Genomic DNA, 19369 nt, shown 5'->3' on the forward strand with positions numbered 1-19369 from the left:
CAGGGCTCAGATCCATGTTGTTTGGTTTGCTTCTCCATTAAGAGAGCTGTAAAGGAGAGGGAACAGATGGCTGCTGGCCCGCTCTGTCCTGCATCCTCTCACAACTGCCACACTTCCTGTGCGTCCATTAATCTTCCCTCAGCAGTCCTGCAGCACAACTTTATTAAAACAACTCAGGAGAGAGGGAACAACAAGCCCGCGCAGCTGTCAGGAGCCAAAGACAGAACCATTCGTCCACAGAAGAACGGCCTCGGATTCCTGAGACGCATCTGTAAAACAGCTCGAGTGGAATCCGCGCGGCTTTCGGAGCACGCTCAGGAAGAGCAGGCTGACCGTCGTGGCGGTGAATGTTCATTTGGAAGCTGGTGCAGCCACAGACTCTGTACGTTTGCCTGAGCTTAAATACAAGCAGGATCAAGATCAATTGCTGGAAACTTAGTGTGAGTGATCAACACAAAGTGGTCCCTAATTTTGAATATAAAGGAAAAAAGGATAAATGGTTTTTAATTATATTTTTCAAGTATAAAGTGAATTAGGCCTGTCTGTCTAGGACACATTAGAACTAAATTACATTTTCCTGGGATTCAGCATCTGACTCTTTTTGGAGACATGTGACATTTTCTGAGCATATCAGGCTTTTCTCTCCAAACTGTTACCTTCTGGTTTCAGCTGTGTCCAACTCCTGTGTACATATTATAAATGCAAGCGCTGTGATTAGATAAATTTGACAATATTTGCAGAAAATGCTGGAGTTTCTAAGAATGTCTAAGGACTGCAATTCAATGTTGCGACTCGCACTGAAAGCTATAGCAAGAATAAAGACACGGAGTTGTCTTCCTGAATTTCAATCTCGTTGACACTACCAGCATGTCACCCTGGAAACACCGTCTTCAAAGTGACAAACGATAGTGGGAGCATCATACAAAAAAAGAAAAAAAAAGGAAATGTCTTTCTTCAACAGGGGTATCTGATAAGAGTTGATGGGCAGTTGGACAGATGACAATGCTGGAAAGATTCTTATTCAAGGCTGAAAAAGACTTGAAACAGGGGTCAAAGGTCACATTCCAGCAGGAAAATGACCCTAAATATACACCACCATGTACAGTAGAATGGGTTAGATTCAAATTTTCTGTGTCAGTGCACAGACCTGAATCCAATTGAAAATCCATGTAAGAAGAAAGTGGCGGAATACTAATGGATGACAAACTTGTCAGGTTGTTATTTAAATAATAATAATAATAATAATAATAATAAAAATAATAATAATAAATAAAATGAAAGCCCTGTAATATTTTCCTTATGATACAGCCCTACTTTGGATTGGTCTATCCTATGAATCATAGAAACTGACCGAACTCTAAAACACTAAGAAACAACAATTACTTTTTGGGTTAACTTGCTTTAAGTCAAACCTCCCTTAAAAAAAAAAAAAAAACCTGTCTCCGTTCCTGGATTCTGTAATCACACAAGGCCTTACTTTCCCTTCCTGCTCGATTGTTCTCGCAGGAGGAAATAAACTAGACTATTTACTCTTCCTGTTGAAATTTACATGTAGTGTTCTGTCATGAGAAATACTCTCAGAACAAAGCTCTATTTGGTCCTGCACTCTGTGCCCATAACAGTCAGTGGGCAAATTGAAAAATCAATTTCAATTTAAATTATTGGAATAAAGAACTCTACAAGCCCGAGATGAAAAAAAAAAAGAAAAAAGAAAAACTCCTTCTTCTAGATCCCCTTTAATTGGAAAGCCATTTCTTCAGGGTATTCTAATGGTTCTAAGAGAAGATTGCAAAATAAAGTTGATGAGCTGGTGGGGAGGGGGGAGGTTAATAGCATGTGGGGGTGTGTATGCGTGTGTTTGTGTGTGTTGCACTGACCCTGTGCGTTTTATTTGCTCTTCCACGCAGCTCTCCATCTCCTTCCCCCCCTTCCCTCATGACAGAAGCACCAAATGAAGACTAATCCAGCGGGCTCACACACACTCAGACATACACTCCCTCACGCCTGTGGTCACTCTTTTTTTTTTTTTTTTCATCCCACTGCTATCTGAAGGGAGTGTCGGGGGCTCCTGGGTCAAACTAAATTAACCATCCAGCTCGCTCACAATTGTAAAAATGTAATTGACTTAATATACCCAGCCCTGGTGATTTGGATGCGTGTGAGCGTGTGAGTGATTCTGCATAAAACCGCTCAGACTACACTTGAAATGTACAAAAAAAAAAAAAAGTCTGACGTTTTGATAGAACGGGTCACGAAAATGTTTTGATCTGCTTCGAACTCCCAGTGGATTACAAAGAAAAGACAACGCGATGACTGCAAGGCGAGCGATGGTGAATACAGCTTGAAGTGAGCAGCCATTTTTATCCATCACAAAACTCACGAATCATTCAGTCTAAAAAAGCTAAACATTACTGTTAGTTTTTCAAATTATTCGGTGTGAGTCAAAGCAGAGGTTTTCGGGAACCGCAGCTGGAACAAGACCAACTTTTCTGCAAATGTAGGTAAAAATATACCCACTTCTTCCAAACGGACTGAACTTGCGTAGCACTGTTCTGCTGACAACTCAAAGTGATTTTGCACTATAAAACTCACTCGCCCCACTGAACTCACAACATTCACGCTCAGTCACCAACATGCAGATCGGAGGAAGAACTTGGGACGGAGCGTCTTCTTGCTGTAGGAGACGTCGACATTTTGTGGGGACTCGGCTTTCCAACCGCAAAACAATAATTCTTCACCCTGAGCTGTCCCCGCGAGTTACGACTGCGACTTGGACTGGTTTAGCAAAACCTGGTGCGTTGGATACAAACATTTAACAAAATAACAAACTTGACCAATTGCCCTAAAATGAAAGATCTCACATTTTTGTTGGTTTAGTACCTGTGAGAATCTATCATGTGAATGAGCTTGAAGAGAAGGTTGGTCCTGATTTCTTCTTTCTTTTCCAGTCAGAATTGTTGACATCTCAGGTCTATCGCACCTGTTTCTGCAGATCCATTTATCGCCTGTATGACTCGAACAGTTAAATCATTATCACTGCTTTACCAGCACAGAAAAGCTATAAACAGCCATCTCACCTTTTTTATTTTTTTTTTTACCCCGACAACAACAGTCAAAACAAATTGCATTTTATAGCTAATTCTGTCTTTCATGAAAAGTGACAGTGGCACACAGCGGGATCTTGACTAAATCAAGGTTAGTTTCATTTTCCTCTAATGCCAAAACCGTCTCAGCCTGTTTTTTTCCCCCCCACATCAACTTGTTGACATTAAAGAAAAACTGCACTGAAACATTTCCATTAAAAACAACACCTGTTGACATGGCGATCAGACACAAAAGAGGTCGATGTCATTTTGAAAAGGCCTTATGAGAGAAACAGAGACGTTAAAGGGCGTTGGCCCCAAATGACACAAAAGGACGAGAGGATATGAACATCTTTTTGGACCAAAGGACTGAAAGGAGGAAAAATCACAAAAGAGAGAGAAAAAACAACTGAAATACATTCACTCTCTGGAGAGAGAGAGGGAGAGAAAGAGGGGGGGGAAAAAAGAGAGACGAGCAAGCGCCCAGCTCCATTTCCGCCTAAGAAGCGCAGAGTTAAAAGGTGGCCCCTGTACAAATGAAACTCAATTTCACGCCACATTATCCCTCCCTGTTCTCTTTCCTGGCTTTCATTTTCATTAAGACCAGAGACAATCATAAATTAATAATTACTGCCGAATGTCTAAGCGCAGGGCACAGTCCTGGCACCTCCTCTCGCCTCTGTGGTCTTCCATGTTCATGCTTGCAAAATGTTAATTTAGGTAATGTGGCCCAGCCCTTGTCAGATAAAAGTGTTTTGTAGTATTGCTAATAGATAATGGTCTATCTGATTAGGCGACATTAGTCCTATCTTTCAGACAATCACGCTGAACCTTCCTAATGTCTCTCCAAAGACTCGGGACAAAACCCAGCAATCAAGAGCCACCAAATGCTGCTTTCACTAAAAAAATAAATAAATAAAAAAAATACTCCGCTGCATATGAAGATGGAATTAGCTCAGCCAGGCTGTTGACATTATTCTGCTATATCCAGTTAAACCCGAGATTATTCATGCCTCTGGCAGATTTGGGTCTAAATTTGTTTTCATTCAGCCAAGAAGACAAGCGTCTCTCAACGATAATAAAACAATGTTCAAAGAGTATGGATTTAAAAAAAAAAAAAAAAAAGAAGAAGTTTTTATTTACATTTTCATTTAAAAATTACACCTCAATCCACTTCTCATCAATTATTAGAAAATACTGTTTAACATCACAGCAAACAAGCTCTTCTTATAACTGGTGATGCATATATTAACATTCAGAGTCTTGGAGGTTAAAAGCCATCAAAACCTGAAGCTTTTCTAAAGACAGGGAAACTTTATGCTCACAAACAGCTTTGGCCCCCTAGTGGCCTAGCTCCCTGTGGTCCCTGCAGGATGAAGTGTGGTATAGCCTTTCCCTTCAGACTTGCTCCTTCACTTAAATCCCAGTTTCTATTTGTTTCATAATCCTGGGGAAAAAAAAAGAAGGTGTTTTAAGAGAGAGTGTTTCTGATGAGTCAGAAGAACTACCTCCTGCCTCCTGGAGTTTTTCCCCGCTCCCCCAACAAATCTCCTCCATCTTTCCCACAGAGACAGTAGTGGTTTATGATGCGGGCAGCCGCTCAAGATGGCCTAAGGAACAAATAAAGCGAAGGGTGTGGCATGACCACCGGATATTATAAAACAAATATTTTTAAAGTTTGGTCATTGTGGGGTGAACAAATTTCCAATTCCCTTCATGCATGCGCTATCAAACGGACTCATTAGTTGAGTGCCTGCTGCCTCAGATACAATGGCAAAGCTCACACTTGCATTTTATCTTGCACAAAATCAGCTGGAGTAGCTCGTTCGGGGCGCCACTGATGCAGGAAACGCCTCTGCGCATTAATTATTTCTCTAAATCATTTGCCTGCATTGCTAAATAGTGGCCACACGCCCCACGTCACGTGTCCCAGTTTAAAAAGATTTTGTTTTTTTCTCCAGAAACCAATCAATTTTCTGTCAACAGAGATGCTACAAGCATTGTTATCCACTATGTCAGTGCCCTCATATATTGTTACAGCAAAGACATTTTAGATATCGATAAGATATCCAAAGATATTTTACGTTTCCTGGCTCTACGTGCCGTTTACACTTAAATAAACCCTTCATCTTGTCAAACAGAGTAAGAAAACAACAAATTGTGCAGCGTGTGACATGAAGCAAAACACAAGAAGGCGGAATAATCACATCTGGACATACAGTCTTTATGAGTGCATCTCCAAGCGAAGCCAAGTGAATCAAAGACATGGGTGCAAACTGTTTTTTTTATTTTATTATTTTTTTAAAGTTCTGAATATGTAATCAGCAATGCGCCTTTCCACACAACGGCAAAAGTGCAAAGCAACACCACATCTATAATGCACATTTGGTATTTAAAGTCTCCGTGCCTCATGGTCATATTTGTACTGAATTGAATTTATTACAAAATGTGCAGTGATATGAAACATGTAGCTGCGGGGCCTCCCTTTTTCACGTGCCAGCGCAGGAAAGGAACGAGAGGAAGGGAAAGAAAGAAAAAAAAAAGAGAAGAAGGGCTTCAGACGGAGAAATAAACAGAATATGTGAGTAATAGCCCACTTCACACAGGCTCGTTGGAGGTGAGCGGACTAAATCTGTCGCTGCGCCGAAAAAAAAGAAAAAGAAACGGAGCCATTAAACGAATGAGGTGGACCTCGTTCCTTTGGTTTCTTTCACTCCAGAGTGAGCTAAAGTTTCGGCGGCCGAGCTGCAAGCGCCAACGCGGGCCCGCGCTCGACGAGAAGCGCCGCTTCCTCGTGATTGATTGCCCGCTGTGTGTCGTATTGTTCTCCCCAAGGTTGATTGAAACTTTAACCTCATTTTTAATGAACAAAAAAAAAAAATAGAAGAAAAAGCTTGAAATATTTCAGGCCTTGAATTTTTACAATGCAGCACTGAATTATGCAGCAATCAGTCAATTATTCATCGCTACGGCCGTGTTATGGCCATGCTTTAAAAAGCATGCAAAATGGGAACGGGCCAGACATGCTGTGTCAACACATTTCACTCATAAGTGCTTACAGCAGAAAATTCGCTCTCAATGTCGATTTTATATATTTCTTTTCTTCGTGTGTTTCTGGAGCGGTACCTGTTCTGGAGTTATCCCTGTGGAAAGCCGTTGTGTCCCCGGAGTGAAACTGAGGAACTTTGTGAATAACTAATCATTAAAAAGAAAAAAAAAATCTGTTGGAGGTGCCTGAAACACTGCAAGAACTAAAACAGCTTAAGCGGATATCCTGATGCGTGACCGTTGAGCGTGGTCAACGAAGTTTATTAGGTGGTAGATTGAAAAATGGGGCCACGTGAGGCAAAGTACATGTGATTTTTTAAAATATATATATTTATAGAGATTTTAATTATACCTGAAATTGCATATTTAATCCACAGTTAGCCAAGTGAGTGATCACTGAACTTGTTTCAGAAGTTGGGTTATAATCCTTAACCATTTTGGGCCTTTTTTGGTGTTTGGGAATGGAGCATTTGTCTCTGTTTTTTTTTAATCAACCATGCATCAGTCAATATCCTCCACAGAGATTCACATCAAGAACATGTGGTTTAAAGTAATTTCCTATGCTCTACATGTAGCCTGCTATACAGAAATGTATAGTTACACATTTGTTCTTGGAGTGAATATCAAACCTGAGCAGAGCCACAAAGGACGTCTTCGTTTTACTCACCTTGAGAATCTCACACTGGCCGACGACTTCAGTAAATAATAATAATAATAATAATAATAATAATAAAAAGCTAGAGGAGGTTTGTGATTACATCACATTAAAAGACCCACCGGTTAGCTTGCGGAAACAACAAACTTGGCTGTAGTATTGGAGTCACCAAGCAGAGAAGGTGTTGAGTGAACCCCCGTATTTGTGGTTCACTCTTTGTGGATTCGTTTATTTGCTGATTTCTTTACACAGCACATGTAAGACATCTGAAACAAAATACAGCTTGGGAAACCAAAATAGGTCGGTGCAATGCTAAGTGACACAGTATTAGCTGGCTTTTGAAAGCAACCAGTGGAGGAGCGCCTTCCTTTATTTTGTTTGCGCTGATCGGTTGAACCTTAAAGAGCAGGGATAATGAAAACTGTAGACTATTAGCATCTGTGTAGATGTTTTCAACTGTACGTATTAATGCATTTTACTGTATATTTGATGATGTTTGAACTATTGAAATGGGTGCGATCCATAATCCCCCTGCATCATGTAATTCTCTGTTCATCTGAAGCTTGTTTATGACAACAACACTATCTTCATCTTGATAATTTGTCCGTTTGATCATCCTATTTTGAGATTGTGAGCAGAAAATTAGTTTTCATCTCTTCCCTAGAGTTGGGGCAACCCAGAAACTTGGACAGAAAAAACAGTCTTTGTGGTGTTGCTCCGCTAGCAGTTTCTGTATGTCCCTCAGGGCCGTGGACATGGAATTACTATTATGGACTACTGCTAGTAGACCATGTAAATGTAATAGCAGTTCAAAGGTTTCCAAGCTACAACTGGTAAAGCATTTTTCAGCTATAGTTTTTTTTATCTGCTTTGTTATTTTCATCTCAAGCTAATTGTTAGCTTTAGCCTGAGAAACACTACTGTGACTTTTTGCTAAATGCACACGCTAAGAGTTGTCTATTGTGGGTAAGATAATAACAGCTTATAGTTTTTTTAATCTAAACCGACTTGAACAGGAAAGTGAGTGTGAAACAGCAGTTATAAAAGAGAAGACCGCACGTCGTTCAGACCTTAGACAAGACAGAGAACGGAGGCTAAAAAGAGAGAAAGTTATCTGTAAATATCTGAAAAACACAAATATATTCACCTGATAATGTTGGGCCACCTTAGTCGAATTGATCCACGTGCTTCTTGGTGAGCATCGTCATCATTATCATGATGTAGAACCTCGGAAGTCTTAGGCAACACCATTTAACTCACATGGTTTATCATCAACATGTTAACTTTATTTGAATTTGAAGTACAATGAAAGAGATGATTCGAGAAGCTATATAAGTTATCAGTGACAACAGACTTAGACACGCCATTAAGAACAGAAAGGAACAAACACATCGTGAATGGGATACGCTTCCCTTCTTCTTCCTCCTCCTCCTCCTCATCTTTTTGATTGTAACACATAAGGTCTAAATTGTTTAGCAGATAAAGGACTGACATCAGCTTATGACTAGAGAATATACACAGGTGTTGCAGCACCACAATTCAAAAGTCTTTAGGGAAAGGAAAGTATTCTTTTTTTTTTTTTTTTTCGTCAGAATATCCATGAAACACTAAAACAAAAATGTGTTAAAACACCATGTAATAAAGTGGTATCCGCTTTTTAAAAAGTAGCGTCCTTAACTGATTGTATTCCAAGCTGGCACATGATGATAATCAGACCAGATACTTAAGGAAAAAAAAAGGAAAAAAAACAAACAAAGCAACAAGGGGTGCTGATTTTAAGAGTGTCTCATGACGACAATGTACAGGAAATTCCGAGAAACATGACCTCTGTTACGAAGATTACAGTACTATCAACAGCGAAAGTCTTCGTTTTTGAGACTGAAACGTCGTTAATCATGGTTTTTAGAATTGTCCGGGCTTGGGCGAGTCGGCCCCGGGTTATTTGTTCAGCACAATATAGGATTTATTAAATATCATAATTCCAGGACAAACATTTACATGCCTGCATGCTTTCTCACCAGAAAATGGCAGCTATAGGAAAGGATGATGGCTCAGAGATAGAACGAAAACAAGAAAGGTTTATATAAATGGTGGTATTGTTTGCCTAATAGCTCTACTGCATACACAATACCTCTTAACGTTATATACACATACCTTACGAGTCCTCTCGGGGTTCAGCAGAATGCGAGTCTTCCTATCTTTAACATTTCGCTCTTGTATATACAACGATGGTAAAAACGGAACTTGATTGTATTTTCATCTAATTTAGAAAACATGAAAATCAAACGTCGGTCTTCTTTCTTTTTGATGACCGCGTGGACAGATTCACATTTTTTTAATCCCCCCTTTTCTCCACAATGTTCATGTTTTTTTTTTTTTTTCATCTTTTTAGCTTCTCGGGATTTATTTTGAAATACAAAAACAAAACTTCAGTCGAATTTTCATTTCAAAGCTTTCTCGCTGGCTGAGATACAGTATAAAAAAATCTTCAGTGCTGTGAACTTATTAGGAGTTATTACCAACAATGCACCTCGGGTACATTTTTGTTTTTTATTATTATTATTTTTTTAACTGTGCTCGGTTATATGTGTTTATCCTTCAACGTCGGCGAACCCGTCCGCGTCAAAACCTGCCTCGTCAAACTACTTCAGGTTTTCCTTCCGCGGTGAAAAAGACTTCTTCGTTGAACATTCAGACTCCTCCAGCGTTTGGGGTGGGGGTGAGGGTTGAACACAGCATTTCCACCTACGAGCAGCTTGAACTCTCTTCAACTAAATCGGCCTGGGTTAGGGGGCTTCCCCGAAACCTTCATGGGTTTTTCTTTCAGTCCTTTTGTTTTGTTTATTTTATTTTTATAAAATCTTTCTGTCCTCCAGCTCTTCGTGGCCTTATCAGTACATCACTGCGGTTTTCAGGAACAGTCTTCCATCTGGAACAGAGAACACACACACACACACGCCCACATACGCCCCGGCACACAGACACACACAGAGAGAGGAGGCAAAAAGATTAGCCAACAGCTAACAATCTGCTGACGCAAATGCACTGTTCAGGATGTGATTGTTGATGAAACGCAACTTTGAAATATTGCCCTCTAGTCTTTGGATTCGAACGGCATTACTGTGAATTCATAAGCTGATTCAGGGAGAAGATAAAGGTAGCAGCCATGGCAAATGTGATTAAACATCATGTGGAGTAATTAACTTTATTGCTTTTAAATACATTAAAAAAAAGTAGAAATTAGAATTAGGTTGACTTCAGTCTGGATTAGGAACACAGTGACCATTCTATTCTTAGATAACGTTTCTTTTTCTTTAAACTTCACACTTCAATATCCTTTACTGTGATCATTATGTGACAGGCCAACACAAGGTAGCGCATACTTTGGAAGCGAAAGGAAACGACGAATGGTTCTCAGAACATTTCAAACATAAATAGCTGAAAAGTGCGGCATGCGTTTCTCTTCGACCCTTTCTGACTTTTGACTGTAGGCCAAAATGTTAAATTCTGTTCTCATCTGTCCAGAAAACCTTGTTCTACACATTTGCTGTGTCCTCCGTGGGATTTTTATTTCTATAGCTTTCTTCAACATTGACTTGTTTTCTTGACGCTCTGCCAGACTTATGGAGTGTGCAACTTTTTTTTGTGCCTACAGGTTTTCAGCATGAATCTTTGCAGCCCCTCCAAAGTTAACAGGGGCCTCTTGGTTGCTCTTCCTGATCAGTTGCTATTCCTTTTAATGGTTTGGGGTAATTGATTTAACATTGTTCTCTGAGACCTCCAAAACTTTGTTTAATGTTTTGAGTCTGACTCATATTTTTTGGTTGGTTACCATGAATTTCATTTAGGGGTGTTGGTGTAAAAAGGGACTAAGTAGAACTATCTGTACACTTTTTACATACTGACATGTGGACACTATTCATTTTTCCTTCCACTCCGTAATTGTGCACTAGTTTATTTGTCTGTCACATAAAATCTAAAGAAAAACCAAAAAAAAACAACAACAGTAGTTTACTGTATTGAGACAAAATGTGGAAAACTTCAAGGAGCATGAATGCGGTCGAAACCTGCTGCATTATCAAACCGACCTAAGCCGTCTGAACACGTTTGTGGCCTTCAGCTCTGCCAAGGCGCCTCTTTTAAGCATAATCCAGCTCTTAAGTCACAACGCGACGTCTCCTGCGTGGATACTGTAAACGGCTCCGTCATGTGATCTCTGAGCTCTGGCCACTGCCAAGCGGACAGACTCGCTTCTCGCCCGCGTGTTCGCCTGAGCGAGCAGCGCCGGCTTTTTTTCGAGACAGTAAAAAGAGATCTGTTAGGCGCAGCTCCGAAGCCTGTCTGACGTTTATTACCTTCATATTCACCCCCGTCTCCCCTCCTCTCCACCCTTTTTCTCTCTCTCTGACGGAGAACGCTTACAGTTAATGCCTTTAAGAAGCGTCTCTGTGGCAAGCGGGCCTGAATTATTCAGCGTTAAAGAAAGAGGCGCACAAAGACATTTAGCAGCCCTGCTTGTTGGACATGACACAAGCAGAGCAGGACATCAGGAGACGGCCTTTGACTAGCCGGTTGTAACGTCTTGCTGCGCGGTAGATCCTGGCCTGGCGACTTAGGCCCGCTTAACCTGTCATGATGGGTTTTTATGTGTTTCACACAGACAGGGGGGGGGAGACAACAAAAGATTGTCGTGTGCGTCTGAGTGTGTACACAACTCATAACGGGGGGTGTGTACACACACACCCCCCCCCCACACACACACATGGGCTAATTACCCGGCACTGCCGTAGGTCTCCAAGGCATTGCTTCTGTTCGAGCAGCAACCACCACCGAGTCCTGCTCAAAAGTCATTACGGCGTGAATGCGGCGGCATGGAGGGCGAAGCGCACAAACAGGTAACGGGAGGGGAGGAGGCGAGCGCGACGGGACGCACAACCTGACACAGAAAGGATGAAACGTCGCCTCCGTGGTTTGTCTCGCCTGCCTCCGCAGCAGCAATTCATAGGAGGGGTGTTAATGAAAACAAAGGCGATTTGATCGTTTGATGGATGATGACATTTAATGCGTTGCCGAGAGGATGTCGCACATCGGCACGTTTGACTTCCAGCAGCAGCTCAAACCTGCGAAACTCGATGAGCAGGTTTCGACGCGAGCGGAAACGTCGAGACCTCCTGACGTTTCTCTCTCGACTCGCAGGGCCCTCGTAAAGGCGCGGCGAAACTTTTGTATTTTCACATTCGAATCGAGATGAAAAGTTCATTAAAGAGAATAAATATTTCATTAGGTGCTAAATAAAACAAGGGGAATTTTTTGGCTTCTCTCAGCACAAAATTCCTTTGAAAGATTAATTAATACATGTAAATTATGCAAATTATGCCCATGCAAATATTTTATGAAGACAATTAAGGGATCCATTAATTACAGTCTTTTTTGCTTCAGTGACATTCATTCATTTAATTTTAATTTCACTTTAACTGTTTTGATGTTTAATCTTGCAACAAAGAACTTTATCTGGGTGCGTGCAGGGTCGTGTAAACCCTGCTGAACGCGTCGAGTGGGGAAGGTGGCGGGGCGGGGTGGCGGAGGGAGATGCGGGGGGAAGATACTGGCACGTGCGCCCGTTGCCAGGCGGCACCGGGGCGAGGCGCGGGCCCCCAGCAGCTCGCCTGCCTGCGAAAAGGGCCGCGCTCCCCTCCTTGGACCCGATTCAAAACACTGCAAAAAAGCAATTAATAAACACAGACTGTGTTAATATCGCAGAATTAGAGAAGTGTGACAAAAGACAAATAGAAATAATTAGTTCTCTAAAATTATGCCCTCATTATTATAATTTTTTTTCTCCCACCCCCTGACTGCCTCCGTTCGCTTCCTCGAATTTGGAGTCGAGAATGCACCCACACATTTCTCTGTCTGCTTCGGCGCCGGTGATAGGCTTGTTTTTTTTTCTCCCCCCCCCCCCACCTTCGCCTTCCTCGAGTTCTCTTCCTCCTCCTTTTTCTGCTTGTGTAATTTATCAACATCATTTTTTGCCATTTGAGGTTAATTATACAGCGAGGCTTGCGGAGCAGAGTAGAGGAGACATGGGTGGCAGACAAATGCTTCTCTAATTGAACAAAACACAGAAGAAAAAAAAAAAGTGCAGCCACGTTATTCGGTTTCATTCCACTCTTTGAGGCAGTGATCAGAGTGATTGAGAGACCCTGGAAAATTAGAAGCGCTGCTGACACAGGCGCAACAGTTTTACAGGGTTTGAGTGTAAAAAATAAATAAATACCTCGCTGCGACCTCGGCTTGAAAAGCGGCTGCTGTTGCAGGTCAGAAGATATGAGGCTTTTAACGCGGTTAATTTCAAATATTCTACAAAGTAGATGGAAGGAAAAACAAACAAATAAAACTGCTTGTGAACTACCTGACTACACTCAAGATTCCTGGAAAGAACCGGGATGCTGAGAGCGGAGAAAAGGCCCAGAGAACCTTCGAAATCTGAAGACGATTTGTGTGGAAGAATGTCTCAAGAGAACCCCCGAGCAAAACATCAAGACTATTTTCTCCACACAAACGTTTTGAAGTTGTCATTACCAACAGGGGGCTTTGCTGTTTAGTCTTTAATCAATTTCAGTGACTGTGTTCAATGCGTCTTCCCTGTTTTGTTCTAGTTTGGCTTATTACGCATGACTGTTGTATGGAGTAAATTTGTGTTGTTTTATGCTGTGATTTCATTTCAATAGACTGAAAAGAAATAGATTTAGTGACAAAAATATTGATCTCTATTGTCCTCCTTGTATATTTAAATATTTCTTTTGTCAGTCAAAAGTCTTCATGAACTTATTACTTTTCCTCTGCTGCATAGCGGGATTATTTTTTTCAACAGCAATCCCTTGTGTTCAAGAGAGTAACTCCAACGATTGTAATGCTGCGTTCACTCAAATCTGGGAAAGACCAGATGTAAATTGTGTTCTAGTTGCACACTGAAAAACCAATGTGCAACTATAACACCATGCTAATTGTACAACTTGTTCGCACACATTCATCATTGTGTGAAGACATTCCGGATTTAACCTGTTTTGGTGAGAAAAAAATACTTAAAGTGTCTTTATTGACCGAGCTTCTGTAAGGTACTTAAGTCAAATCAACACAATATGTTGCTGTTTTGTAAAATTATCCTTCGTGAGAAGCAACATTTGCTGAATGGATGAAGGATGCAAATATAAGGAAGCATCTTACTAAACACACTAAAGCGACGAAGGCAAAAGGTCATGACACAAGCATGACCTTCTTGTACTGACACAAGAAGAAGAAGAAGAAGCTAAAGGAACTGGATATTTGGGAAGTGAACTGTGACAGAAACTTCTTTGCCTTTAAGGGGGAGGGGGGGACCAATTAGATGGCCTAAAAATGCCCTAAACTACATGCAGTAATCATTTATCTCTGGTTTTTCATATCGGTTCAAGTAGACTAATCACACATTAAAGACTTAACTAAAATATTCTCTGCGTGCAAAGTCAGAAACTCCCCCAACCTTATTTTTCGAAGCAAATTGCATGCGGCATCTTTCCCAGGGTAAATTGGGACCTCTCTCCTCACTGATAAGGGCAGTTCTGAGCGGCGCATTAAAGCGAGACGTTTGAGCAATAATGAGGATATTCAACCTTTTCACGAGGTGTCTCGGATCTGGGTAAACACAGATAGAAGGCGGTCCGACGGAGGTTATCGCCGCGGTGGCCTTCCCTTAAACACAAACTGCACCCCCAAGGCTAACAAACAAACAAATCATTAAAAATGTACAAGGCTTGTTCATAAAACGAATTGATTTGCTCCGATTATGAGTATCAAAGGAGGGCTTGCTCTGCTTTTTTTGTATTTTTTTTGTGGCTTTATGACTCATTATAGCGTCTTGAGCAGTAAATATGTAGCTTTTTCGAGAGCGGTTGTTTGGTTTTACCTGCCATAGTGCGTTTAGACCTGCCGCCGCTAGAAGTCAAGTAAAAGAATAATATTATTCTTGGGGAAAACCGATGATCTTGACCTAGTGCTGTGGCCCAGATGGTGGTGTATGTCTGAACAGCAGGCGCAGAAACACTAATGTTCATAAACTGAAGACGTGTGCATGTTGGTGTGTGTGTGTGTGTGCGGAGGGAGAAGGAGGGGTGGAAAAGGCAGAGAGAGTGGGGAGAGAAAAAGGAGAGCAAAAGTGAGGGAGAGAGATTTATTGTCTCATCTGAGCCCCTGTACCTTGTATTGTCCTTTCAGCATCTGTTCTTCCACTGCTGCGGTCACTCTCCATCTCAGGGGTCAGAGAGTCTGCGAGAGGAGAGGGATCACCGCCGTTAAACATGCCTGACATCCACCTATCAGAGCCGTGCTTTCACAGCATCATTCATCGCAAACTAGAGAGTGAGCCTTGCAGCCATGTCTCTGCTCAGTGTAACTATGTGCCTCTCCGTGTGATTATCTCCAGCGATCAAAAACTATACCTAAATCTTTTTTTTTTTTGGTTCTATTACCTCTGTACTGTGCGGTGCTACAGGCAGACTGGTAAATCGGTCACTGAACTTTGCTTTAGCAGCCGATAATTTCTAAGTGCTCCTAAGACACGGTGGAGGTTTTTTGAGTGTACACCTTGTTTTAAGGAGCCCTTTACATTGGCACCTTTTTAAACATGACATGTTATGAACATGAAGGAGTCTTGGTGAATATCTACGACTGTTGTCATGAAGTGTCATTCGGTAAATAATGACCCCTTTGGTGCAAAGTTGACACTTTTAGTGGACTTTTAATGCAGATTTTAGTACAACTTTGTGTTGCCATTATTTACCAAATGACACTTTATGACAACAGTCATAGACATTCATAAAGACTCCCCCATACTCATGACAGGTGTTATGCCATGTTTATGATAGTGTCACCCCTTCAAATAAAGTGTTACCCAGTTTTTTAATGTTGTCACCTGGCTGTACTGACAACTGGTTAGTCGAAAGAGCCCATTCGAAGATGAGATGATTACAGCTAAACGGTTAATCAGAGGATCAAATCATGATCAAAACAGTTGGTAGTTTGACAATAGCAGGAGGGACTCAGCAATGAATGAAGTAAATAATAACAAAGGAAAGTAACATTTGCCTGCTAGTCTTTTGTTTTGTTTTTGTACAGTGGACATATTTAATTTAGTGCCTTGCAAAATGTTACTGCCTGTTGACATGTTTGCCAGATGAAAGCTACATATTAATAATGTACATTATTGGGATTTGTGTGTCAGGTCAAAATAAAGCAGAGCATTACTGCAAAGTGGAATAAATCAATGTCAGGCAAGGAGAGCATTAACTAAAGAATCAGTGAAGGAAGTCATGGTAGCTTTGGAGGAGCTGTAGGGATTCACAGTTTAGGTGGGAGAGTCGGACAGGAAAACCATCTTTATCGGAACACTGTCACTGTTTCAATTTAGTTTTGAATGCAGATTTTTGTCTAGAACATGAACATACTCTTGGTTGTGTAAAATAAGGTAAGTATTACCAATTTTAAAATATTGTGTTCGTCCCATTCGGGGAGGACGAATGGAGCTAAAACCAGAGCAGTCCAGGAAGAAAGCCTGGACTGCCAAAGCCAAATCGGCTGTAGCAAAGGATTCACCATTATGTGCTGCTTCATGTTGTTTATCTGTCACATAAAATCCCAATAAAACACACTGAACTTTGTGGTTGTAACGTGAGAAAATGTGAATACGTTCAAGGCGCGAGGATGTTTTCTGCAAGGCGGTGCACAAATAGCAATACATTTGCGATACATAGAAGGGGCTAAACGTGATGTTTGGTGCTTTCTGACCGTTGAGGGAGCGCATGCTGTCTGAGGGCGATGGCTGCTTCAGAGTCTGCTCCACCTGCTCCCTCCTTTTCGACTCGTACTCCAGCGCTTCTTGCAGTTTCCTCTTGGCCTTTTTCTCCTTCTTCAGACGCTTCTGGATGATTGCTAGCAAAAAAAAAAAGATCACAGTGACAATAAATGAGCTCTGGAAGCAAATTAGGCAAAGCATTTTTTTTTTCTTTTTTAAATTTGATTATGAGCTTGATCTGGCTGACAAAGATAATAGCCTGTTTTTTTTTTCTTCTTTTTTTGTCTTTTAAATTTAGCACTCAATTATAGAAAAGCGAAAATCAATTAAACTTAAATATTTCATAATATATAAAGATTTAAATGGGAAAATCGGAGCAAATACTGACTTGCTAGAGGGAATTGAAGCTAATTGAAAAATTTATTGGGATATTTTTCATGAATTTCTCTCATTAAACATAAACGATCCGGTTAGCGTACGACTCTGATGCATTTTACATGAGGGTTAGTGCGAGTCTGGATGGGATGTGTATTTTCAATTATGTTAACAGACTACGAGCAGAAAGAAAAAAAAAATATATATCAGTTTCACGTGTAACCAAGGAGGCTCAGAGTGGCTTATGAGTGTCTCCTGCAACACAGAGGGTGGTGTAAGTACATTCAGGAGCTCCTGTACCTAAATGGGTACAGGAGTCTGAAAGGGAACGGGTTACGCATGCCTGCCCCCCCCCATAGGAACAAACACAAGGCTAACAGGGAGGACGGCGTGTCGGATAGTACCTCTGTTCTTCTGCTCCATGGCGAGCTGCTTCTCCAGAGTCTCTCTGAGCTCTCTCTCTCGAAACAGCTCCATCTTCAGCTCCGTCTTCTCCAGCTGCACCTGCTTCTCCTGGGCCCGAGCATTGTCAATCGCCACTTTGAGCAGGCCCTGCACCAAATAAAAAGAAAAAGAGAAAGAAATGTACATAAGTATATTGTCAGGACAAAAAGACAACTAACGCAGGAGTGCCTGGGGATGTTTGACTCCCTTTGGTCAAAGCTGAGAAATGCAAGTGTGACAAAAGTTAGTGATTGTTTCTGTAAGTACAGCGAAAGGTTATAACAACTATTAAATGATGGGACTGGATACAGATGGACACAACAAGATTTTAGTTTTGCGTTGATCCATCACAAGACAGCCTGATGAAACAGACTGAAGTTTGCGTTTTTGTCGGGACAAGACGCAAAAAGTTCCAGGAATACTTTTGCAAGGCGCCATACTTGAACCCATCAACGGTAAGAAAAATTGGATGGAAAGGAAAAAACGTTGTTCTAACTGTCGAACTACTTCTGCTTTAGACTTTTTTGCAACTTCATGTACAGGATTGCCTTAAGCAAACTGGATTACTAAACAGATTCATTCAGCTAAATAACATTCAAATCAGGCTCCTAAGAGCCTTGTTTCAGGGATACTTTGGATTTCTTTGAAGTGAGGTTCTATTGAGTAGTTTTAAGTAGTCGGGATGATAATATTCTGGCTGTAAAAAAAGAGTAAGAATAATCCGGGGGAAAATTCTCACAGAGATTCAAGCTAGTAGCTGGTCCCAGGCCTCTTGCAGCAAGTTTAATTTAAGACTTTTTAAGACCATTACGCTTCATAAATTAAGTTACCTACTAACCCATGCTAAACTTACTTAAAAATATATGTTATCTTAACATAGCTAAGTGTTTTTTGACTTGCATGTGAGTGCAGTGCTATTACACAGTATTATTTTTTGCTAATTTGCAGTGAGAGCTAACGGCTTCCACATACTCGGGCGCACTGTGCACATTCTGTGAGCAGAGCAGACTCCGAGTGCACTACCTGCGAATGTTTGAGATGTCATCGTCGAGCGTACCAATTTCCTACATTTCCCGTGACAAATTCCTCCATTTCCCACAATCCAAATGGAAACTAGCAAGCTTGATGAGCTATTTGGGCAAGTGAAGTAAACCCAAGTGTTTGGGGGACCTTAATTTGAGTTTGGATCTGAGAATGGCGTCACATCGCAGGTTGAACTGAAGGCAGCTCGGAGACAACAAGGTATTTTCCTGTTGTATTTCCAGTGAAGGAACAGCAAAATCTGATGCTGGAGTAAATGCAGAATACGGCATGATTTCCCCCGATGGCACGTAGTTTCCTTACAGCATGACGGGATCTTGAAAAAAAACTACGACACATGTAGCAAATAAATCCCAACAATTTCTCAACCTCCTCACCCCCCCTGAAAAAACCTCCCAAAGATTTCCCATGAAAGAAAACAATGAACACAACCAACTTAGCAACTCAGACCTAAAACTTATTGTGAGAAATCAAAAAAATATATAATACTTCAGAAGACCTGAAATTTAGATTATCAAATTTACGAGTTTTTATTTAGACCCTACATAAACCCAAGATGAATTTAAAATGAGATTTTAACAATCTCTGTCAGTCTAAAGTAACTATGACATAGATGTCTAGAGATGTTAAACGGTGAAGGTCAAATCTAAAACTTTCATGCCAGGTTCAAGTAAATATCATTTTCAAAACTTTTACGCTCACTTTTCCGTCTAAAAATTCTCAAGTTCCTTCTATTTAATTCTTTTTCCATAGAACTTGTAACAGGTCTTAAGTGACAATACCCCACTACATCTATGTTAACTATAACTGCAACTTGCTTAGAAAGAGCTATTTTGCTATCTGTTTAAAGCTTGACTCCTGAATCAAAGAAACCTTCCTCATCCTCCAGACTCAGGT

At 41.0% G+C, this 19369-nt stretch overlaps 1 protein-coding gene across 6 annotated transcripts in view; it reads right to left on the reverse strand.

Annotated features, from left to right (window-relative positions):
• Window positions 1–8050: 8050 nt before the first annotated feature.
• The window catches only part of dachd (dachshund d), a 135177-nt gene continuing 123858 nt past the window's right edge, over window positions 8051–19369 (reverse strand). For all 6 annotated transcript variants that reach the window (XM_032568073.1, XM_032568072.1, XM_032568071.1 and 3 more), the window contains 4 exons: window positions 17392–17539; window positions 16606–16749; window positions 15019–15087; window positions 8051–9715 (listed from right to left, as the gene is read on the reverse strand). In XM_032568073.1, coding sequence (XP_032423964.1) covers window positions 9678–9715; window positions 15019–15087; window positions 16606–16749; window positions 17392–17539 — 399 coding nt within the window. In that variant the 3' untranslated portion in view covers window positions 8051–9677. The remainder of the gene's footprint in view (window positions 9716–15018; window positions 15088–16605; window positions 16750–17391; window positions 17540–19369) is intronic.

The sequence above is a fragment of the Xiphophorus hellerii genome, chromosome 7, assembly GCF_003331165.1.
Source record: "Xiphophorus hellerii strain 12219 chromosome 7, Xiphophorus_hellerii-4.1, whole genome shotgun sequence".
Lineage (NCBI taxonomy): Eukaryota > Metazoa > Chordata > Actinopteri > Cyprinodontiformes > Poeciliidae > Xiphophorus > Xiphophorus hellerii.